This window comes from Felis catus, chromosome C1 (genome assembly GCF_018350175.1).
Source record: "Felis catus isolate Fca126 chromosome C1, F.catus_Fca126_mat1.0, whole genome shotgun sequence".
Lineage (NCBI taxonomy): Eukaryota > Metazoa > Chordata > Mammalia > Carnivora > Felidae > Felis > Felis catus.
In genome coordinates, this window is record NC_058375.1 from 40022437 (window position 1) to 40047374 (window position 24938).

The 24938-nt window shown below is 42.4% G+C and overlaps 1 protein-coding gene and 1 pseudogene across 6 annotated transcripts in view; both read left to right on the forward strand.

Moving 5' to 3' along the window:
- The window catches only part of ELAVL4 (ELAV like RNA binding protein 4), a 146335-nt gene that overhangs the window by 106704 nt on the left and 14693 nt on the right, over positions 1–24938 (forward strand). For all 6 annotated transcript variants that reach the window (XM_023258677.2, XM_019836975.3, XM_019836977.3 and 3 more), the window contains exon 3: positions 14710–14813. In XM_023258677.2, the coding sequence (XP_023114445.1) occupies positions 14710–14813 (104 nt within the window). The remainder of the gene's footprint in view (positions 1–14709; positions 14814–24938) is intronic.
- Positions 5566–6460, forward strand: LOC101085559 (annotated as a pseudogene).

Genomic DNA, 24938 nt, shown 5'->3' on the forward strand with positions numbered 1-24938 from the left:
CAAGTTTTTCCCCTCTCTGTGCCTCGGTTTTCTCATTTGTAACATAGGGATATTGATAGGATTATTGTGAGCATCAACATATAAAACACGCAGAACAGCATCTGGTAAATAGTATATAATTCTCACAGCAGTTCTGTGAGGTATAGGTATTATTAGCCCTATTTTACAGGTAAGGAAACTGGCTCAGAAAAGTTAACTAACTTGTTCAAGGTCACACAACTTCTAAGTGTCAGAACAAAATTGAACCCATGTTTATTTGACTCTATTTTTTAAAAATTTACTTTAGAGAGAGAGCGCGTGAGTGGGGGAGAGGGGTAGAGGGAGAAAGAGAGAGAGAGAGAGAGAGTCCCAAGCAGGGGTCACATCCAGCGTGGAGCCCGAAATGGGGCTCAATCCCACACCCAAGGATCATGACCTGAGCGGAAATCAGGAGTCAGACCTCAACCAACTGCGCCACCCAGGCACTCCTGTTTGACTCTGTTTTTATCTGCAATACTAAAGTGGCTCCCAGGGTATTGTGCCTAGTTAGTTAAGTATAGATAATGTGCAAGTGTATGGCTGTATCTGTGCACCTCTATATGTGTACTTCTGCTTTGGTGTCCATACAGCCACACACAATTATGTTTTGTTTCTCCCCTGGGTCTTTGGTTCTCTGAGTGAAACTCCTTGAGCTATTGTATGCTGATACATAGGGAGCTAGACCCAGATTTGTACAGGATGAAAATATGTCTTCAGACGTCTGACCCCCTCCCCACTATGCATCTCTGTCCTGTGTCTAGATTATCCCAGAGCAAGTCTATGTGATGTCCTCTGAGAAACAGAATCATAGACTGTTACAGTAAAAAGAGACCTTAGAACTGTTCTCTGGCTTCATTTCCTTTTTCCTGTGGGCCCCTCTGGTATCTCAGGAACTATAGCTCAGAGCTGGGGCCCACACCCCCAGGCTAGGGTAATTATATCCTGAGGCAGTATTCTGTCCTGTTTCAAAGAGTAGTGCTCATTTGGGAATCTCATCTAAAAGTCTTTCCCAAAGGTGTTTAATAGGTTATATGTTTTTTTAAAAGAGGTTCTGTGACCAAATGAGTTTGGGAAACTGAAGTGAACCAAATTAAAAAGGGTTGTTTTTTTTTTAATCACTGCTTCTTTGAGTCTGTGCTAATGCGTGTTACAAATCTTAAAAGGAATGGTATAATACATAACATTGCCCTAGGAACTTTTTTTTTCCTCCAGCATTTTATGGACTGTCATTCTAAGCCAGGAGGAGCTCTATTAGGGATAAGTTTGTAGTAGAAGGGAAGGAGGCAGTTTGGGATAGTTCCTACCTGATGACCTCCTGTTTTCTGTTAAGAAAGAGGTGGGGTTCTCTACTACACATGAGTGGGCAAGCAGAGGCCTTGGTGTCCTAGGAAAGTCTTAATGGCTCTCAGGAGAAACCGAATATGGTGCCAGATGGATCCATCCCTTCTGCACCAACACAGCCCCATCAAACATTAGGCATTTTTGTTAAAAATTACCGAGTACTAAGCATGTTCTGGGCATGATTTAAATCATGAGTTCCTTTGGTTTTCTGATTGTCAGGGTAACATTTCATTTTCCATTGCCCAAAAGAGGTGAGCCATAGAAGGTATTTATGTTTTGCAGTTCTCACACACATTCCTGGGCACTCCTTCATTTTCACCTCTCCCAGGTACTTGACTCAGTGTAATGATGCTGGTCACACTTGCACAGAATAGCCATTCCCCAAGAAGCCCTTAGCTTTAAAAAAAAAAAATCAAAGAAGATGGCTTCCCTCCTTGCTTCTTACACTACAGACCCATTTCTGCATGAGTCCTTTTGTTCTTGGGTTTTTATTTCTTGATTTTGTCTTATTTCTTATCTGCAAGCACCTGGTGATGAAAAGGGAAAATGTGCTTTGATTCTTGTTTCTTTTTTTTTTTTTTTCATGGATCTGGGAAATATCTATTTTAGCATTTGTCAGATCCTAACATGATCATGAGATTCCTGTCTGGTACTTCACTATCAGTGAACTCCTTGATGATAGGGATGGGGTACTCATCTCTGCATTTCACACCGCTGTTAGTGGTGAATCCAAGGCCAGAGATCCCCAAGCCCTGATTTCAGAAATGACACACTGACAAAGATTCTCTGACAAAGTCCTTCTCCAGCTCTGCACAGACAAGTTATTTTTCTCACCTCCTTCATTGAGAGCCATGAATTTTCTTTTACTTTGGATAAAGACAGTTTTAATAGATTTATACTCAGTTAATATTTATAAAGCATCTACCTTGTGCCAGGCCCTCTCACATAAGTTATCTCATTTAATCTAAATCCCAACATGATATCGGAAGCCTCCACACACGCCTTCTCCACAGTGTCTGATGGGAGTTTTGGAAGCCGTTGTCTTAGTGTTACACACAGCACTTCCTTTCACCCACAGACATTTCACCCACAGAATCTCATTTTGCCCAAAGGCTAATTACAGTGTATACAATTACTACTAACCTGATGACTTTTTCTACCCCTTCCTCCTTTGTTGTTGTTAGACCATCGTTTAACATCAGCTGCGTTTCTGGAATCACTTGTTGGTTTTGCATCCATTCTGGGTGGAAAGTCTTGTCTGTCTGACATGCAGACCTTTTGTTGTATGTGAGAGTAAGCCAACCAAGAATTAAGAATTCTGGTTCATTTCTCTGACTAGCTGGGAGTTTGCCAAAATCCTCCTCTTTTTGTTTCAACCCTTGTTAAAAATATGTTTAAATGTTTGACTATTCTTTCCTGTCTGTAAGAATATTCTGAACATAATTTAATTGAGTGTTGTTTCGATTAAGAATCTTTCATTGCCCCAGGGTCATCAGTCTGAACACTTGTTTTTGTGTGATAAATGCTGAAGGGTGAGGTGGTTGTCGCTGAGGTTTCTATTATCCCTCGTACATTACCTATTTTTTCTCTTTCAGCTTTTTTTTTAAACTAAGTACTTGATACTAGCTTTTTATCTCATGAATCGCCTTTCTTCCCTGAACAGACAGAAGAAAAATAGGGTTCAGATTAGTTTCATTTTGTCATTTGTTGAGGTATATTATTGAAATACATATTTGAAGATCTGTCATTGGAGCAACTTATTTTATAGGACAAACCAAAAGAGGTTAAAAAAAAAAACCTCCTTTGGGAATTTGTCGGTTGGCTTTCTTTGTGGAATATTGTAGTTTTGTAACCAGTCCTTCCTGCTCTGGGGACTGCTGGAAATCATTTTGTATACTCTGCATTTCCATGAACCTTACCCCAGTAACACAGGCTTTGTTTCACATTTACGTGAACAGTTTGGGTGATACTGCCTCTGAAATCAGGAAACTCTGTTAACAGCCTGTTTGGACTTTGGAGCCAGATGGACTTGGGTCTTGGGATCTGAGGTCTCTGGGCATCAGTCTTCTTGATTGTAAATGGCAGTGATAATGCCTACCTTGTAGGATTGTTTCAGGGAGCAGATGAGATGAGAGAAATAACATACTCAGCTAGAACTTAAATGTTCTCACCAAAAATACGAGTAAGTAAATAAATAAATGTGTTTTATCATTGCACATCATATCAAATCGTATCATATCATCATGATGTGCACTTTAAATATCTTAACAGTCATATTTGTTGACTATATCTCAGTAAAGCTAGAAAAAAAATAAAGCACTCAGTACAATAACTGGCACATGGTAAGCACTCAAAAAATAACTATTTTTGTTCCTATTTATTCATTGAGTTCATTCACTTATTGAGTTCATTCACTCATTCATTCATTCAACATAGATTTATTGGAAGCCTACTATGTGCCAGACATTGGTCATACCAAGATTAATAAGATCCATGTCCCTGCCCTTAAGGGATTTAGGGTCCATTAAGAAATACATTTAGTTCAGCAAGCTCATACTGAATGCCCACTGTGGGACAAGTGTTTTGCTCATTGCCATATTGATGCTACATGATGAGTTCTCAGCTTCTCAGGAAACTACGTCTACTTAGGAAGCCAGAATGTAGCCTCTGGAAATAACCTAGTACTGGTTCAATGTAATTTTAAATACTTCAAGAATTCGAAATAAGGGAGACCAGGTCCTGTCTTTTTCAATAGTGTTTGTTGTTGGCAGAAAGCAGACACACTCAGAATTTCAGATGCCTAAATGATTCTTGAATCTGTGTCAGAGGTATGGGGAGATGTCACATATACATCTGAGCCCAGATTCAACTTGGAAACAGTATTGACATTTCAGGTTGATACCAACAATCAGCGGCCTCCTGGAAGTAGTGGCTGTGAACCGAATGGCAGGTCTGTCTCCTCAAGGGATAGATGCTCATGCTTCCTCCTCCTGCTGGAATGCCCTTCTCCGTCTATTGTGTGGCTGTCTCCTATCAATCTTTTTGAATTAGTCTCAGAAATCCCTCTCTCCTACTGTCATAACACTGAACCATACTCCACTATCATTATTGATTCATAGGTCTGACTTTCTCGTAGACCATGAACTCCTTGCTTCTTCCTCAGTCCTCAGTTTCAGAATCTGGAGAACAGACTTGAAGATGATTGATACTAAAGTCCTTTCCAAGACTGTCATTCTGTGATATACTAGATCCAGTTTGGCAGGCACAACCAAGTTAGAAAGTGGGAATGGGATACTTGGGTGGTATATATTGAAATTAAATGAGAAGAATGAGATAGTCCTAGAAAACTCAGGCTCTGTCAAAGTCTCAGACACACTGTGCCATGTCCAGCAGGTGTTTAGCATACAAATGAGCACATATTCAAGAAACCAGGGCACAGCAAAAAAAAATGCACAGGCTCTGGAATCAGAGGAGTCTGGCTACTATTCTGCAGCCAAATAACCTTGGATATGTTACATCTACTTCCTGGGCCTCAGATTCCCCTACTGTAAAACAGGGATAGAAATGCCTGCCTCAAAGTGATGAATCACTGGACTCTACTCCTGAAACCAGTACTACACTATACGTTAACTAACTTGAATTTAAGGGGCAGCTGGGCGGCTCAGTTGGTTAAGCCTCTAACTTTAGCTCAGGTCATGATCTCACAGTTGGTGAGTTTAAGCCCCGCGTTGGGCTCGCTGCTGTCAGCACAGAGACTGCTTCAGATCCTCTGTTCCCCCCTTCTCTCTGCCCCTCCCCTACTCTCAGATCCTCTGTCCCCTTCTCTCTCTGCCCCTCCCCCACTAGCGCCCTGTCAGAGTCTCTCTCTCTCTCTCTCAAATATAAATAAACATTAAAAAAAAACTAACTTGGGGCACTTGGGTGGCTCAGTCGGTTTAGGGACCAACTCTTGGTTTCGGCTCAGGTCATGATCTCATGGGTTCATGGATTTGAGCCTCATATAGGGCTCTGCATTAACAGCGCAGGGCCTAGTTAGGATTCTCTCTCTCCCTCTCTCTGCACCCACCCCCCACCAATCACACTCTCTCTCAAACTTAACAAAAAATTTTTTAAGCTAACTTGAATTTAAATAAAAAAAAATAGTACTTACATAAAAAAATGTCTGCTTCAGAAGTTGTGAAGATTTAAATAATGATATATGTAATGTGTTTTGCTTGTAGGTGCTTAGTAATTATTCTCTATCCTTTTTATTTCCTCAGTTAGAAATCAGGATAAACTGAAACACGTTGGGAGTGTTGGGTCTAAAATAAATACGATTTAGTTCTTTCCCTGCTGCCGCCCAGTAGTGCAGAGGGGGAGGCTAGGGTACACTCAAGATTTGGCTCCACCCATAACCCACCACCATGGCCAGGGAAGGCATTGTAGCTGGAGGTATAATGGACATTAATACTGCTTTACAAGAAGTGTTGAAAGACTCATTCCACGATGACCTAGCACATGGAATTCACGAAGCTGCCAAAGCCTTAGACAAGCAAGCACCAAGCCCATCTTTGTGTGCTTGCGTCCAACTGGATGAACCTATGTATGTCAAGCTGGCAGAGGCCCTTTGTGCTGAACACCAAATCAACCAAATTCAGGTTGATGACAAGAAACTAGGGGAATGGGTAGGCCTCTGTAAAACTGACAGAGAAGGAAAATCCCATGAAGTGGTTGGTTGCAGTTGTGTGGTGGTTCAGGACTGTGGCAAAGAGCCTCAGGCCACGGATGTCACCAAGGAATACTGGAAATGCAAGAAATGAACAATAAAAAACTTAGCCCCTGTTCCTCAAATTAATAAATAAAATATAATTTAGAACCTTTCATCTTAGCGTTACAAGGGATCAGTCCGTCTTACTGACTGCTGCCCCCTTCCCTGATAACAAACATTGGTCTCTGCATACTTCTAGTCATGGCACCCTTACCACCTCACAAGGCAGCCACACTCTCATCAATCATTATTAGAAAGTTCTTCCTTTTATCAAGGCAGAAATCTGCTCCCTAACTTTCTTCTCCCAGATCTTTATTCTCTCCCTTATGACAAGCCTACCCCCGCTTTCCCATGACAGCCTTTCAAATATTAGAATTGGCTCTGAGCACCTCTAGAGTCTTCTCTCCTTCAGACTAAAGACTACAGGTCTTTCAGATGTGTCTCATGGTACTGATTCTTCTGGACATGGGTAAGGCCCTGGTAAAAAAGTTTGCAGCTCTTCCTGGTCCCTTTCTGTTTGGTATATGGGAAATTGAGTGGGTTAAGAGGATGTAAGTATGTATGTGAATAGATCATATTCATCTGTTCACCCAACAGGTATTTACTGACTATCCAACAATGTTATGGATCCTTTGGTAAGTCCTGGGGATACAGAGATGAATAAAATAGCATCTTGGCCCCAAGTTGCTCCCCACCTAGTGAGGAACAGGGATACATTAAGAGATGGTTTTGAAAGGATATGTCAGTGAGATCGTTCCCCTGATCTGCAGGGCTGAGGGGAGTGGGCTGGCATGGTTTTCATATATGTCTTATTCCGCAGCATTACAGAGTCAGTTTGAAGAAACCAGGGGTGCCCCTTTCCTGTTTAGTCACTTAGCAAGTGCAGTGGGGGCTGCCCTCACGTTCACTTGTGTCATTGCTCTGACGTTCCAGGCATGCTCCTGCCTCAGGAGCATGTTATGGTTTGTGGGATTAAACCCCACATCAGGCTCTGTGCTGACAGTACAGAGCCTGCTTGGGATTCTTTGTCTCCCTCTCTCTGCCCCTCTTGCTTACTCCCTCTCTTTCTCTGTCTTTCTCTCTCAAAATAAATAAATAAACCTTTAAAAAAAAGATTTCTTCTGTTTGGGATGCCCTGCCCTCAGAGAGAAGGGACTGGCTGCCTCCTTTCCCTCAGGTCTCTGCTCTCATGTCACCTTAGCAGCGAGGCCTCACTTGACCATTCTATTAAAATATTGCAACCCCATCCCCTATACTTTTCCCTCCTCTGCTTTATTTCCTCCCCAGTACTCACCATCATCTGACAACTTTTATATTTTATTTATGTTTCTTGTCTTGCTCCATCACCCTCAATCAGAATATAGATTCAGTGATGGCAGAAACCAAGTATTTTTGTTCTCTTCTAGTCTCAGTAAATGGAACTATGTCTCGCACATGACAAGTGTTCAGTAAATACCTGTGGGGTAAATTCATGCAGTGCTTGGATTCAGCCCTCAGGTTGGAAGGTCATCCCTTGGTAGGAAAATCCTATCAAAATTTTACTGTTTCTTCAAAGCTGAGCTCATGTGCCTCTACCTCCAGGAAGCCTTCTGTACTCTGCTCAGTCAGAATCAGTCTTCATCTCCTCTGTTATGTGTATACTTTCGTTATTGTTCTTGTTCTTGTATATGGTTTTAAAAGAAATATCTCTGGTATATTTATTATTTTTGCTGAGCTATAATTAATTCTTATATCTATTTTTCCCTTCTACACATTAAGTCTCCTGAAGTCAGGAACAATATCTTGGTCATTTTGGGGCCCACTCATGGTATCTGGCATGTTGTAGATGCCTGTTATACATGGGGTCTGTGTGCCTATAGCATATTATGTGCTCCAATATAAAAGAAAAGCATCAAAAACATTCTCTCCCTTTAAGAAGGTTGGAACCTCAATGAGAAGATAACAGTCTCATAGACAGTAGTAGAAAGCAACATTTAATGGGGCATGAGAGAAGAAAGACAAGGAACCAGCATCCACTGAGCATCCGTTATATGCCAGGCACTTTGCATGCATTATCACTTTTAATCTCCCTAATAATTCCATGAAAAAGTAATCTTAAGTTCATTTTACAGGTACAATTACTGCAGCAGAAAGGAACAAAGTGGGAATGCAGAATTGGGGGATGAAAAGAAATAATGTACACAAAGAAATTCTGATGAGGACTTTTCCCATCTGTGCTTCCCTTCCCTGCTACTAAGGATTAGATGTATAGTTTTCTCAGAAACCAATGTGTAGGGACATTACTTGAACTTGGTTAGCTAAGGCCACACAGCAGTAAGCTGAAGCTGCATTTCTTACATCATTACATTTCTGTATCAAGTCTCCAGATGATGCCAACAATACTGGTACAGGGACCACACTTAGAGTACAAAAACTTTAAACCATACTTAGTTTGAAACAACTGTGTGAACTACCAAAAGAAAAGAAATTCTCTGACTAGTTGGTTCTACTAACCCTGAGCCTGCAGAAGAAAAGTGAAGACCCAGAATGCCCAACACCATGTAAAACCCACAGAGGTGGAGTGGGTGGGAACAGAGCCATGGATGCTCCAGAATCTCAAAGCATCCCCAGTCAGTGTGAAGAAGGGGAAGAGACCCCAGCACAGAGTGTGTGCATGTCCTTGAGTGCTTACTTGATGCTGGACACTCTGCTGTGCCTTTTCACAGAAGCCAGGCCCTGTGGAGAGAAAAGCTTGAGCCCAAAAGTCACACAGATCTGGGCTTATTCAGATCCTAACCGTGGACCCTACTTACCGGTTACCTTTGGGCAGGTTACTTAACATGTCTTAGTCTATTGTTCTTATCAGCACAATGGGCCTGATAGTACCCATTTCACACAGGATTAAATTGGGTAACAGTAGGCCACTTAGCACAGTGCCTGACACAAGGCAGACCCTGAATAAATGGTAGCTGCTGTTAGTCTGTGTGTTAAACATAGTTAACCCTCACAGTGATTCTCTGATTGTGAGGATAAGGGATTATCCCTGTTTTCCCAGATAAAGGAATATGCTGATGAAGCTTAAATGGCTTAACCAAAGTTATACAGCAAATAAGTTTTGAAACACACACACAGTGTGTGTGTGTGTGTGTGTGTGTGTGTGTGTGTGTGTGTGTGTGTGTAATAACAGCTGAAGTGTGTAATAACAGCTGAAGTGTGTAATAACAGCTTCAGGTCTCTCTGACCCTCTTTAGGGTGTGTTCAGGTAGATTTTGAGCCATCTGACATCTCAGGACTGGCAGGGAGGGAGTCTTGGGATTCAGAGTTGGCTGCAGTTAACCCAGCATGCGGATTACTGCCATGCAGGTGATCTTAAGGTGACTGGAGATTTTATCATGTGCTTGGAGAACAGAATTTCATCCTGAGCTCGGGGTTCTAACATTCACAAGAATCCTTACTCAACTCAGAAGTTTTTATCAACAGCAGCTACCCATCTGGCTGCCCCCTCAGGGACTTTGCAGATGAGGGGAGTAGCAGTTAGGTTTCTGGAGAATGACGATTTTTGAAGAAAGAAAGAGCAAAGTGTGCAGGTTGGCAGTGCAAAATGCTGAGGCCCTTTCCAGCCAGCCTTGCAAAGGGATGGCTTCTCTGTTGCTGCCGTCAGCCATGAGGATGTCACATTTGGGGTCCTGCTGTCATAACCCCCAGGACCCCAAAGGCAAGAGAAAACAACTTCTATCCAGAATGACCAAGAAAATGGTACTATAATCAGCTATAAGGGTGATTCCTAGAGTCTGAATGCAATAAAAATGCTTAGCACAACTATTGAAGATAATTTTGTTTTTCTTAGATGATTCAGAAAAGCCTCAGAGGTATTTCAGGGCTTTGGAATAGTTGTCAGGGACATTTTACTTCAAATAGAGTTAACTGTGAGTATGGCAAAGGGTACTGGATTTGGAGTCAAAAGATCTAAACCAGGGGTCAGCAAACTATGGCCAAAAGGCCAAACTGAGCCCACTGCCTGTTTTCCTAAATGTGTTTTATTGGAACACATATTGTCTACGGCTGCTTTCATGCCACAATGGCAAGGTTGTCATGACAGAGACCAGAGGACCCACCAATCCTAAGCTACTTACTATCTCACCCTGTATAACAAAAGTTTGCCAATCCCTGATCTAGACTAAGATCCAGCACTATTTTCTCTGATCTTCAGTTTCCACATCTATAAAATGATGATTATCTCTCCCATGGGGTTGTTGTGAGAGTCAAATGTGACAGAATGGGTGGCAAAGCTCTTCGGAAATGCAGAAGACAGGCAGCACCTGATCTGTGCTGGAGGAGAGCTTACCCAGACATCCTTTGTGCTTTCTTTTCCAATCTTTGGTGTCCACTTGTCTTGTTCCCCCTTTCTCACAAATGGAAAAAGAATTCCCCAGGTATCCCACCTTCCCCCCAAACATAAAGCATTCTTCTAGAAATGGAGGATTGGTACAAACATATGTATCCACTCTTTCGTCCCTCAAATATTTGTTGGGCACCTACTGTGTTCAAGGAAGCAAACTTTTATAAGCTAGTTCTTGTAGGAAGAAATGTTTGGTTTCCAAGGGGACAAGTTGGTATACAAATTATTACAACAGAATAGAGATGTTGCCATGTCAGAGTAGGAGGACCCATCATGTGTTTGTGTGTGTGCGTGTACATATGTGCAGTTTATAAAAACAGAAATATTCAGGTTCAGATTTAAGAAAAGCCTGTGAACCTCTTTAATCTAAAATACACTGAAGTGCCCTAAAGTATAGCCATTATGTATAACTGTTTCCCTTTGGAAACTACATTCTAATTTTAAGTTTCCATCCCAAACTACCAAGAAAGCATTTCCTGCCCATGCATGGTCACTGGGGATCCCTCATCTATGCCTGCTGGACAGGACTGTTAAGGAGTGGTAACACATGTCAGGGTGGTTGATCACCTGAGCATCAAGGAGTCAGGTGCTCACTACAGTTTACAAATTTTGGAGGCAGTCTTCATTTTATAATATCATCTGTTCTTTATTGATTTTTTATTGATGATTCAATAAACATAACTTCAATGATTTGTTTTATTTGACCAACTTGCTATCAAAATAAACTCCTAAATTGAGAACAAAAGTTAAAAAACTTTCTGTTCTAAAAATACTGTTGCTATACCTATCTGGTGAAATCTTACTATTGCTGATAAAGAAAAATGTAGTTATTTGGGAAAAAATAATAAGAGGACCTTATCTATTTCTGGGATGCAGATACACACACACTTGGCTCTAGGCTCCAGACTGGGTCCCCTGGGCCTTCCCAGCATGATGGCTCTCTTAGTCCCCATGGAAATAGTGTTGGTATTTTTTGTGAATGTGTTTCATCCACATTTTTCCATGTGCATTTAAATATAGGACTGCAAACCCAAAACTCATCAAACAATGTATGTCCATCATACATACAAGTTAAAACATAGAATTCTTCTTCATTTTACTCTCCCCCCTACTAATAATTTTTTAAAGAAATGAGGCTTAGGTTTTTATATTTTCTACCTTGGGATTTAATCCTCTCTAGAGTGTTTTAAAAGAGACTGCTTAGTCTGCTTAGGGGGTGCCTGAGTGGCTCAGTCAGTTAAGAGTCCAACTCTTCATTTCGGCTCAGGTCATGATCTCAGGGCTTGGATCTCAGGGTTCGTGAGATCAAGCCCCATTTCAGGCTCTGTGCTGTCAGCGGGGAACCTGCTTGGGATTCTGTCTCTTCTCTCCCTCTGCCCCTTCCCCCATTTGCGCTCGCTTGTGCGCTCTCTCTCTCTCTCTCTCTCTCTCAAAGTAAATAAATAAGCATTTTTAAAAAGAGACTGCTTAGTTCCATCGAGTATTTTTTATTGGACTTAGCTGGACTCCTCCTACGTTGGCAAGAAGCACGTGAGGAAGCCATTTGTGAACAAGGTAGCACAGGTAGTTTCATTGTGATGCCAGTTTATCTCATGTCTTTTATTTCCCAGGCAATGTTCTTCACCTCCATTCCCCTCTGCTTGAATGCAGTGTTCTGTTTCAGAGTTTGTACCTCGTTATTTCAGATCAAGGAGAATCTCTAGTCTTTCCCCCCTCTTCCTTTCTGAAACGATGTTCATCTGGTTTTTAGTTTTTCCCAAAAGCACCTTCATTCCTGATGTTAAGTGCAGTTTCTCTCTAAACCTAGAGCAGGTGATGACAGCACAGTTGTGCTAATTGCAGTCAACCTGAGGTGATGGTGGGTTTGGGACTGATACAAGCAGGTGGGGAGGTATGACACAGCTTGCTGGACAGGAGTCCTTTCCTTCACTTGACCTTCAGAACCTTCCTAGGACCTGAAGCAAGGGTCTAAACCAAAGATAAAATATAGAATGTAAAAACATAGCCGCTGTATTTATTTTAGATTACCATAACTATATGATAATTAGAAAGAAAGATCTAGTGTATCAGGGAATGTGCACCACTGGTAGGCATGATAAATTTCTCCACATACATTCCATCAGCATGACGAATCATGAACTATTTGGGTTTAGGTTCAGTGTTTGCAGTTAAGTGGTGAGTGTTTTGTCTGTATTTTTTCATATTTCATTTTAATTTTATAAAAATTCAATTTAGCTGGATAGATTGACTGTCTGACTTGTTTCCTAGAACTAGCTAAGGTTTATCATTGAGATTATTGCTTTAAAAATGTCCTTCAAAGCATCTCAACTTGGTGCACAACTGTTTAAAATAAATAATTGTAAGAATATTTTAGTGCTGCAATTTTTAAGGCTTCTCTTATTTACAAGGAAAATAGAACTGATAAATTTGAATGATGAAAATGGATTTAATTAGGTGAATTTAGTTGGGCTTGATGAGGTGGAGCCAAATTTAGGATAATGATATTTTTAAACTAATGCCTCTTGTATTTTAGGATTTGCAAAAGTTTCTCAGAACATGTGGCAGGGTCGTGTAATTCACACACACCTCTCTCTCACACACACTTTTACTCTTCTGCACACACACATACACACACATGTAGAAGGGCCCCAGCAGCTAGAGTGTGTTTAGCATTCGCTCTTCCTCCTTCAGTTACTAATTCTGCCTATAAAGGGTATATCTGGCCAAGTTTGCTCCTGTCTTTACTGTTATTCCAAAACACAGAGGAGTTTTCTAATGGAAAGTATTGTCATTTTGGGTTTTCCATTTTGGGGACAAAAGTGGGCACTGAGCCATTACTCATGATCCTCTTTGCTTGCGTCCTATAAAGGATAACAAAGTCACCCGTTTTCTGATCCAGAACCCAACTTGTTTTCCCAGGTTCCCTCCCACAACCAACACAAACACAGACATTTACCAGCAAAACAGAAGCTGTTGGAAAGATTTTTTGGCTGCTGAAATGGGCTCCTGTCACCAGGACATGGCAGGCTTTTTGCTGTATTGTCTCCCAGCCCTGGCCCGGGTACTCCAGAAAGAGCTTTATGTAATCAGTCTTCCCTGACATGTGACGTCCTGTCATTTTCCTCCCTTTCGGCTCCACTGCCGCCCACAAATCAATAACATTGCTTGGGAAGTTCAAGCTGGTTTTTCAGCCACCCTAAGCTCTGTATTTCTTAAAGGGTATGTCAAAAAATGTAAAGTTTCCTAATGATATTTCTGGCTGATGACACATGGCAGAGCTGATGGACTATTTATAATCAGTGGCACGATCGCAAGCACATTATTTTTATTTCACTTGGGGGGAGCCCTGTCACTTGCTACCTCTCTTTGCAGACAAGTTGATGCCATCTCCACCTAAAGGAGCTAAATCCTCTTTGCAGAATGTGTTTGCACTCTCCCCTTTGTGTTAGGAGCTCCCCAGTTCTTTCTAATAGAACCTCCTCTTTTTTTAAAATTGTTCTCGGGCTGGGAGGGGAGGATGATGAGGGCAACCAATGATTTGTAGCAACTGCTTTAAATTCTGGTCATGCCTTCACTATAAATGTCTCAGTCTTTGCTGCTCAGATCCTGCTACATTCCTCTGAGTGTGGGCGTGGCTGGCATGACTGAGGCAGCAGACACAGCTACCGCATTCAGCGCTCGCCCCAGTTTTACAGGACTGAGCATAGCATAGCTGTCTTTCGTTGAGCAGCTACTATATTCTAGGCAATGTACCTGGTAGGCATTTTATACACAGTGTCTCATTAACCCTTTCAAACTTGTCTCTGGCAAGTGCTGTTATCTCCAGAGAAGACACATGGGGGGAAAAAAATTGGGACATCCAGTGACTTCTCTCCACAGTCACACTGCCCATAGGAAAAGCCCCATGACTCCAGTTCAGATCTAACAAAGCACACCTTCTCTCGTTCAACTACCTTCTCACCTCTGTCCAATTAAGTGGACACTTGTGTATGTATGTGGATGTGCAGGGGCACTTACCCATTCCCAACGTGGGCAGCTGCTGGGAGTTCATAGGCTGACCAAAGTGAGAGATGGAAGAATTGGAAACTTCACCTGGGGTAAACCCTGGTGTAAAAGAAACCATATACTAGAGGAGGGTTTTGACTCACTGCAATGGGAAGTATTACTGCTATAAAGATACTGAGCTCTCTCTTTCTCTCTTTCTCTTTTTAAAATGTTTCCACAGGACAGAGTTTAGGGTATGGATTCGTTAACTATATTGATCCAAAGGATGCAGAGAAAGCCATCAATACTTTAAATGGACTCAGACTCCAGACCAAAACCATAAAGGTAAGAAGTGATATGCTGTCCTGATTGGGAGGCACTGGTTAAATTTTGTTCCTTTGATCTCATAAATCCAAGCTATCAGGGAGCTGGAAGTGGTGTTCTTTATTTATGCAAAGGACATTTATCATCCACAGTGCTAAGTGGAGGACACAGATCATTACAAAGAATGAGATGTAGGCTGAGTAGAGGGAAGGGACTGGAGGGCAGATGGGGTGTCAGGGCCCGCCAAGAAGGCCTGTGAGCCCAAGCCTGCAAAGATGGCCAGAACTAAGCCATGGGAAGAAGCTGAGCCAGAGAAGCTGTTCCACACAGAGGGAACAGCACATGGGAAGCTGTGAAAATGAACGTAAACATTATGAGTGGGGAACAGCATATAGGGTAGCATGGTCTGATTTGGGATGGGAGGTGGGCAGGAGCCTCATGTGGCAGGCTGAAACAGTTTGGCTTTACCTAAAGGGGACAAGGACCCTCCTAACTGTGACTAGAAAAGAAAAAAAATCTGTTATAAATAAACACTAATATAATGGGGATGGGGACTATCAAATTGTTAGGAGCACAGTAAAGGAATGACAGAAAAAGTAACATTCGAGCAACTGGAAAATAATTAGAGCTGTAGATAATATCTCAGGTGGGGTTGTTTTAAGTCGAAAAAGAGAAACAGTTACCCAGAGCCTGTTTCTCCAGAGGTTTCTATGACTATGCCGTCACTCTCTCGGTTCAGATTTCCCCTTGTGGAGATCTTCAGGAGCTGTTTGCTTTGAGGGCCCCCTCTGATAGCTAGTGGTGGTCTCCTGGATGGAGCCTTCTCCTCCTCCTCAGTCTCCCTTCCCCTTCTTCCCCCACCTCCAGGCAGCATCCTGCTTGGGGGCAGCTGCCAGCCCATTAATGAGTCCCATCCTTCATAGCCTATTAAACCACAGGGAGGTGTCTCCTGGGCGCTCTTATCCTCACGACAGCAGGTCTGACGCAAAGTAGGACAAAAGAGAACCTCTCCCAGAATGGAAATCTATAGATGGCACCAGCTCTCAGCGTATGAAAACACAAAAGCAGAACTTTTTAGTTCAACAGAGCCACTTTTCCAACATCAGGACTGACAGAGAGAGACTGTTGGTATAAGATAATTTCAGCTAGGAGGTAATCAAAGCAAAACCAAAACAAAAATCTTCTTTTTTTGGAATATTATTATCCGATTGTCTTCCTTCCTTCCTTCCTTGCTTCCTTCCTTCCTCCCTCCCTCCCTCCCTCCCTCCCTCCCTTCCTTCATTTTAAGCAGTTTAACTTTTGCAATTGAGTTTAGCTTATTTCCAAAAGTGATTGCTTTCATGATCTCATACAGTCTGTAGTACACAAAGACCCCCAAATCAGCCTGATTCAGGCTGCCTCAGTCTCATCTTACAATCAATCCCTTTGAGCTATCTAATGGAGAAATAATTAAGAGTTGTTTAATTATGGGGTAGTCCTCTGAGAGGCAGGAGGATTAATTTCTTTCAAAGGAAAAACATACCTATTTTTACGCTTTACGTGAAGATGGGATGCTCACGTCCCTGATTGTTTGATGAGGCCACACCAGGTTGAGAGCTGTATTTGTGGGTTTGATTGATTTTTCTGTGCTATCCAGTTCAGCATTAGAATGTCAGACATTTACTCTTCCCTTGATGGACACCCTGACCTTGAACTGAGAAAGGTACTTTTTTTTTTCCTCTACAGTTTTCTTGAAACCCAAACCTTCCCAAGAGTTTAGGATCAAATCATCAGCCATCCATTTTACCTTTTTTTTTTTTTAATATTCCATGAAGCTGTTGGGTTTCCTGAAAGACTGATTGGACCTGGCTTTTCTGCTCTCAGAATGCACCCCCTGATCCATCATGCCATCAGAAGTAGTGCTTTGTCTAAGTAGATCTTACAGACAAGGAACGTCGATTATTTTCTTTCTGTGGGAAGGCTGTCTGCCTTCTCTTCTCTACATCCGTTGCCCCACCCCCTCACCCACCCTGTGCTCACCCTGCATCAAAACGCTGCCAACACATTTGCACCCAGCAGTAACATGGGCTTCCGAGGCATTGTAGGATTCAAAATGCATGATGCCATGGCTGAATCAATAATTTCCATCCTCTACTACGAATGAAAATTTAATGTGCAAACCTGGGGATTTCAGCCCTTTCATTAAAACAGTTTATTTGCCATACTAAAAATTAAGTTTGAGTGATAGGTTCTTTTATTAACTTTTCTTCCCTTTCCTAAAGGGACACAATGTTTAAGGTAAAAATCATATTAAAGGGGAGGAAAAAAGCAAACCCTTTTCATGTGCTGTTAATAGTCTCATCATTTATTAATTTTTTAAAATTGCTTTTCTGCCTTTCAGGCCACTGTTTACTTCTGCTTCAGTCTGCTTTGATAAGTGACATGAGATTTATCTCTTTGCTCTGACTCCCAAGAAGGAATAGATAACTTTCATATCTGGAAAAAACAAATATCTTCCTAGAAGCATGCTTTACAGAGATCTGCCCAGAACTATCTAGTACATGTTTGCAAGATATGGTCAAGTTTGTCCCTCCTTCTCACATTTCTGGAGCATTTTTGAAGTGCTTTGTGCAAAACACAATACTTTTTAAAAATTTTTTGTTTAAGTTTATTTATTTATTTTGAGAGAGAGAGAGCAGGGGAGAGGCAGAAAGAGAAGGAGAGAAAGAACCCCAAGCGGGCTCTGCTGTGTCAGCACAGAGCCTGATGCAGGGCTCGAACTCACAAACTGTGAGATCGTGACCTGCGCCAAAACCAAGAGTCAGATGCTTAACTGACTGAGCCACCCAGGTGCCCCAAAACACCCTATTTCAAATGTAATGCACAACATAGCTGCAGGAAAACCAAGAGTTAATTGTTGTTGTTATATTTTAATTCCTAGGTTTTAATGATTAAATGCTAGATTCAGGGATAGTTCTAGAAAGCCCTAAGGGAAGGGTGGAGACTATAGTGAGGTGGAGAGCAATAAAAATGGCAGGTACTCGTCAGCAACTACAGATTGTTTAAGCCCAGATTGTTGCCAGGTCTTCCAATTATTCAATAAAAACTGAAATCTAGATATTTTTAATGCCAAATCTGTCAATTTCTAAAGGTTGGAAACCAACTTAAAATTTTTAAAGCATAGGGAGTCAGGTCAAACAAAACTTAATAGTTGACCTGTGGGCAAGCAGTGTGTGGCCTCTGAAGTCAAATTTAAGTACAAAAACACTGTTTTGCTTATTGGACGTGAATGATTCATTCACCTCCTAGTGGAAGGTGCCCCCAAATGATGGTTCCCTGTTAACAACTATTCATTGTCGCTTTAGTAAGGTGGATGTAATGTGACTATGTGCCAATATCAAAGGCATATAGAGGGCAAGGCCAGGCCTCTGTCCTCAAAGAGAATACAGTCTTGGCATAGACACAGCATCAAAGCAGAGAAAGAACGTGATTCATTAATTAAGCCCCTATGAGTAGTGTGGATGACTGCAGATAACGTGCCTATCTGGATCAAACAAATATATTTTTTGGAAACGTGTTACAGTGATCTCCTAGGAACATCTAGTACATGTTTGCAGACGTGACTACAGAGGAATCATTCTTTGGATTATAACTTGTTTAGTGGGAGAAAGTGGCCAGGCTCAGAGATGAAATGACCTGTCCAATGGCACACAAGTGACCAGCAGCTGAGCTGAGCTAGCATCTGAAGGGCCTGTGAAGGACTCTGCCACAAGAGGAGATGCTTAATATGTGAGCATATGCTTGAAATAATAATAATTATTTATTATAATTATACTACTAATAATAGTAATGCTACCTTATATTGAATATTTACTGTGTACCAACAGTATTCTAACCCCTTTACATGCTTGAGAGGATTGAATTCTTGAAACATCCCTAGGGCTAGATGCTTTACACACATGAACTCTACTTCTTAAGATAGCCCTGTAAGAAGGTGCTATTCTCTCCTTTGTACAGTTGAGGAAACTGAGGCCCAAAGAGGGTAGGAGACTTACCCAGGATCACATGGTTGGTATGTGAGATTTGGAGTAAAGAAAGGTGTTTTAAAAATAACTCTAGCAGTAGGCTGTAAGTATTGGAAGGTCACACTGTGTGTTTGCTCAGCAGCACGTGCATTCTGTGAGATTGTTTGGGTCTGTATTTGGCTCTGCACACACAGATAATACTCCCTGGCATGGGAAGGAGATATAAAAAGCAAACAAATTGTGTGGTTCTTCCAGGTTCTTCATTAAACAGACTTGTGGTTTGGGACTTCTGCCATCAACCTGAGTACAGGCCTAAGTTCAGGTCTTTTCTTCTTGAACCCCTGCTTTGCAGGCTCTGTGCTAGGTCCTGGGATTTAGGTGACCCAGAGATGGCAGTGCCCTAGACTTTCTCCCATCTACATGTGTTAGAGAGGCACAGAGCATGGACCGTGGGCTTACATGTCTAGCCTGCCAGACCAGCCTGGCACTCCATTTGGGAAAGTGGGTCTTTTCTTAGGATTTCAACTCTGAACACAGGAGATGATTTGCCCCATTTAGAGTTTTGAGAGTGCTCTTTGTTGAGCTTTTTTCCTCACTTGTCTCCAACAGAGATCACGTTAGACTTTGGGACGTATTGGGTGAAATGACTGTGGGTTCTGGAAAATGATTCCCGGTACTCCTTGACTCCACAGTGGATGCCTGTCCCAGTCCTGGGCCCTCTCCTCTCTCCATGGGTTCTAAAACAGCAGCTTCTGAATTCACACTGTAATTTCAGCTGCTTACTAGGAAGCACTTCATTGAATCCAGCTGTAGTGGTCCAGCTCTTTGTCGCATTAATTAGTAACAAAGAAAATTAGATGTCTGTAGTACCTTCAAAAGAGATATCTTTACAAAAAGTTTGGATTGATATTCAAGTTACACTGAGAACCTTCAGTAAAAAGTGATCCAGAGTGTAATTTGAGGGTTTGGAATCATGCCCAGTAAATCTTTCAGAATAGTGGGACACCAGTTTGGATTTTTAACCTGAGTTCAAGGAGCAGAGGAGTAAAGAAGTGTTCACTGCTCTGCCTCCAGAAGCTCCTGTCTCATGGGGGGGGGGGGGGGGCACAAACATACAGAGAATCTTCTCTAATGCAGTGGGATGGGGCGCGGATGGGGCGCTTATGGGGCTGCAGGGCTGCCCATTGGTTTGGGGTGGAGGAGTGGGAACCCGGAAGCTATGCAAGGTTTGAGCAGGAAAGGGACTTGGTCAAAGCAAAGTTCCAAGAAGGCTCATCTGGCGACGGTGTGTCACCTGCGGTGTTGGACGGATGAAACCAGTGGCTTGCAAGCTGTAGTGGTAGGTTTTTGTCAGCCTAGACACTGGTTTTCATTAGCTCTTTAGGAGCTGTTTTTACTCATTTTAAAAGCAAGGCATGCTTATTTATAAATAATTTGGAAAACACATTATCATATAATGTGGCAGTATCAGCCATTCCCAACTCAATACTGTTAACGTTTTTATATATTTCCTTCCTTTTCTCATTGCATTACAGGTTTACAAATGATTTTGTGTCTTGTCTTTTTCAAATAATTACATTAAGCTATTACTCATATTAAAAAAATACGACTTTAAAGAAAACATTCCCAGAGCACAGCTCTTGTGCAAACTGGAGGTGTGAGTGCTTTCAGGACTGGAGCAGGAAGGAGGGGACAAAAGGCTGCTTCTGCCACTCGGAGTGAACCCAGGAGGGTTGGCACTCAGTCAGGAGAGGGGCTGTGAGAGTTAAGAAGGAAGCTTTATCACAAGGCAGCAGCCCAGCTCCAGAGGGAGCAGGACTGAGAAGGAGAAGGTGCACTGAGTAAGGGCTTTTCAGAAGGAAGAAACTTCCCATCACTGGGAAGGAAAACAAACTGAGCTCCTGTCTTCAGGCCTCTCTGTACCATGATGCTGCTTAGCCATTTCTCTGTTCTCGCTTTATTCTTCTAATAGCACTAACGGTGCCTCCAGGGGATCTTTCCACACTTGAGTTTTGCAGGTTCCAGTATGCCCCTCCCACTTCTTCCTCTTGCCAGGGGTCATTGGGGCGCTAGGCCTCCCTCCCTCGCCCTGCAATCCACCTGCCTTGCTAGAGGCCTCCGTTCCGCTGAAGCATCTTTTCTTTGCACTCGGCATAAGCAATTATTTCTCCTATCACTGCTCTTAATGCTTCCCAGAGAGTTGGCAGATCATTTTTTGCTGACGGGTATCACCCCACCCAGAAATGATAGACTGCCTCCCTCAGTCTTATTAATAATAAAAAAGGCATTTTTCTCTCCTCCCCCATTACAGCTATAGTCAGAGCAGTGTGGGAGCACTTCCCCCACCAAGGTCAGCAGGGGAGGCTGGATCACTGAATCCCCAAGGACCCAAGAGAGGGCACATAGCCACAGCAGTGGAAACTGGAGACTCTTTTACCCCAGTTGTACCAGGCTGCTCTTTCTCTCCGGTGAGAGCTTCCGTTTGCCTGCTCTGCTTCCCAGTGCCCTGCTAACTTCCTCTGAGTGAATGATTTCAGATACAGGTGTAGGAGTTTGAGAGAGAGAACTAGAGCTTCCCTGCTCTCTCTGCCCAGTGAGGCTGTTACAATTCCAGTATCTCTTGAAGGTTGTCCACAGTGTCCTGGATCTGGATTGCAAAAGAAAATCAGACAGGTACAGGTTAAGATGACACCTTATAGTGCTACCTTATATTGGTTTCAGAAGTGTGTGGAATGGGACTTGGGGGCTTTAGTTGTCTACAAGTGTGAAAGAAGCCAACAGTAGGATGCGAGCTGCTTTAAAAAAAGCCAGTGCACCTTGGCTGTGTTAGGAGAATTGTAGATTCCAGATCACAGGAAGTAATGCTGCTTTCTTGTGCACTCTGGTCAACCTGTCCTTGGTGTCAGTGTCCCATTCTCAGCCCCACATTTTAAAGAGACCTGACATTCTAAGGGTTGTCCAGAGGCAAATGAGGAAGATGGCAAAGATGATGCCATACTCAGATTCACCCACAGTGGTTGGTTTTTGTTCTCTAAGGGAAAAGAAGTCTGCAGTGATTCTGAAACTCAGTCCTATATTTCAAGAATCTAGGAAGAGACCCTGTGCAGCTATCAGGGTAGAACATTTGTCTTGGATAGTAGTGACTCTCTGTTAGAGACATTCAAATGGAGTCATCAGGGATGATGTAGAAGAGATTCCTATACCAAACTAGAGTCTGATCTAAAGGCCCCTTTGAGCTCTGAGATTCTGAATTTTTGTGTGGTTCCTGGACTTCAACTCTTCTATCCAGTATAGTAGCCACACATGGCTATTTAAATTTGAGTTTAAATTAATTAAAATTAAGTCAAATGAAAAGTTCAGTTCCTCAGTCATACCAGGTACATTTGAAGTGCTCTGTAGTCACATGTAGTTAGTGGCCACCATATCAAGCAACACATTTTCATGATCCTAGGTTTGGTTAGACAGCGCTGGCCTAGAACATCAGTGACCGTGGGGAATAAGGAATCTCTTCTCTATGGCTATCATGAAGCCCCAGAGAAAATCATTTGGTCTGTCAAAGATCATAGAGCCAATCCCTCTTCCCTTCCCTTTTGTTGTCCATTCAAAAGAGCTGAGTTAAGATGAAGAGTCGGTCAAGTCCCAGCTCTGTCAAAAACTCCCAGAATGACCTTGGGCAACTTACTTTACTTCCCTGGATGCATTTCCTCATCTGCAGAATGGTTCCTTCCAGCTGCAACAGTCTAATAAAATATTATAGTGTGATCTTGTCAGCTTGATAACTTTCCAGAGAAAGTAGCAGTTTGTGCCAAGCACACAGCTTTTATTTCACTGTCCACGTTATCCTGGTATAGTGGAAAGATCCCAGAACTTGGAGTCATATCCAGCTTTGTCTTAGTTTGGCTATGTGACCTTGGACAAGTACTTGATCTCACTGAACCAGAATTAGTCATCTAGAAAATGGAACGAATAATATCTCATGGGTAATCATGGCTTATAGTGGGGTACTCAAGTAATGCTTCCCAGAATGATGACAAAAGTGAATAGGGTTATCCCTAAGGTGAAAATTACATGACAGGAGAAGACTTTTTCCCATCTGCATGTTTCAGAGATGTACATGCTTCAAAGATGCATAAAAAAATAAAGAGTCTGAGCCTTACTAAGCCTCAGGCAGCACATATAGAGGCTTTGTATCGTAGGAAGTATTATGGAGCTCCCAGGTGGCTACAGTAATCTTATCAATCTTTCATATAGCAAGAATCAGGATTTGCAGTTTAGTGAGAAGACTGAGTGTCTTCAGCTCTGGGTCTGAGACCAGCTCTTCCACTAACCAGGCCATGAAACCGTTAGCATATCTCTACCTTCTGGAGGCCACTAGATGGACAGAAATATCCTTGTACTAAGTAAGCTTCTTTGGAATTTAATGGACTTTGTTAAAGTTGTAGACATATGAATATATCACCACACCATAGAAATATTTATCCTGCCTACTGTATGCCAGACACTCTCTTGATATTCTTGGATACTCTTAAACTCCACAATGGGAGACAGTGATAGCTGCTGCTGTTGAAATGTATATCATCTATGGAGTTTAAGGAGATAGCAGTCATTTGTGCCTGGGCCTCAGAGAAGAGATAGCATTCAGACCAGGTCTGTAGGGATGAGCAGGAGTTCATTTTGACATCATGATGAACAGATAGCAAGAACAAAGATAAGGAAGTGGAAACTTTAAGCGCATATTCTGAAAACTGACCTTTTTTAAATTTGAACTGAGGCATAGAGTACATGGAGAGTTAGCAGGAATTGAGAAGTTGGTCCAGATCGCAGAGGGCATTGAATGCTCGAATGAGGGATTTGAACATCCATCACAAGGTGTTGGAGAACCATTGAAGGCTTTGGGCAGGGAGAAGTGGCACAATCAGAGCTCATTAGAAACATTACCATCAGGTCTTGCCCCTGATAAAAGAATATCATGTATCAGGTGACAGGTGGGGGGAGTATGAGGAGTGGGGCCACATAAGCAGACACCTGTTCTGCCTGTGGGCAGGGCTGCAGCCACAGATACAGGGAAAGCTGATCCTCACAATCAAAGCTGTTGTTTCTAGGAGCCAGCTGGCTTCTTTCTTCTCTCCCTGCTCCTGGAGGTGGGAATCAGAGGTACCTGCAAGGGTTTGCTCCTAGAAGGCCCTGGCAGCACCAGAGACTGTTCTCAGCTGCCATTCTCCTGGTCTCTTTGGAATGAATATCCCCCAGGGATCTATGTGCTCTGGGGAGTTTATGCTCACTCAGAGAGTAGGGTGTTACAACAGATTGGGGAAAATCTGCAGCTTGATCTTTTGAAATGATTGGTCTCTGTGTGTGTCTCCTCTGCTAGACTAATAGTCCTACATGTCAAGGATGGCTATTTTCATCTCTGTACCAACCAGTGTTTCACATAAGGCCATAGCAATTATATCAGAGCTGTTTATTGAGCAGTTCCTATGTGCCAGGCATAGTGCCTAGAAATCTTATATGTATTAGCTTGTTTAATGCTCCAAGAACTCTGTTAGAAAGCTTCTAAGCTATGTTATTCAAGTGATATAACTCAGAAAGTTAAGTGACTTGCCCCAAGCTTACCCAACTAGGAAGTGGTCAGGATTTAAATTCATATCTTTCTAGCCCCAAAGCCCCTTGCTCTTAACCGTTTTCTCTTTTCCATTCCAGAATAGATGCTCAGTGTCAGTTAAAGTAACATAAACAAGAACTTCCTTGGAACAAAGGCCTGTCTCAAAGTTTCCTGATGCTCTAACTTGCACCTATCAGTGAGAGAAACCCACAGGATAAGAGGCAATGAGAACAGGAAGGATGTTCCTAGTGTGTGGAGCTAGAATAGAAATAGGAGAAGGATGGAAACTATAGAAGAGACAGGTTTGAACACAGTTGAAGGATGAACTTACCAATAGTCAGTGATGGCCAGTGATGGGGCAGAGCACCTCATGAAATAGTGAGCTTCCTATGTAATGTATAAGGTGGGTGGCCAGCTGTCTGAGATCTCAGCCAGAACTTTTCAGGCCACTTCCAGCACCAAGTTTCTGTGAAGCAGATTTCAAGGATAGTGCTTGCTGCTGGTATCACCAATGGCACCTGTCACCTTTATTTCCACTTA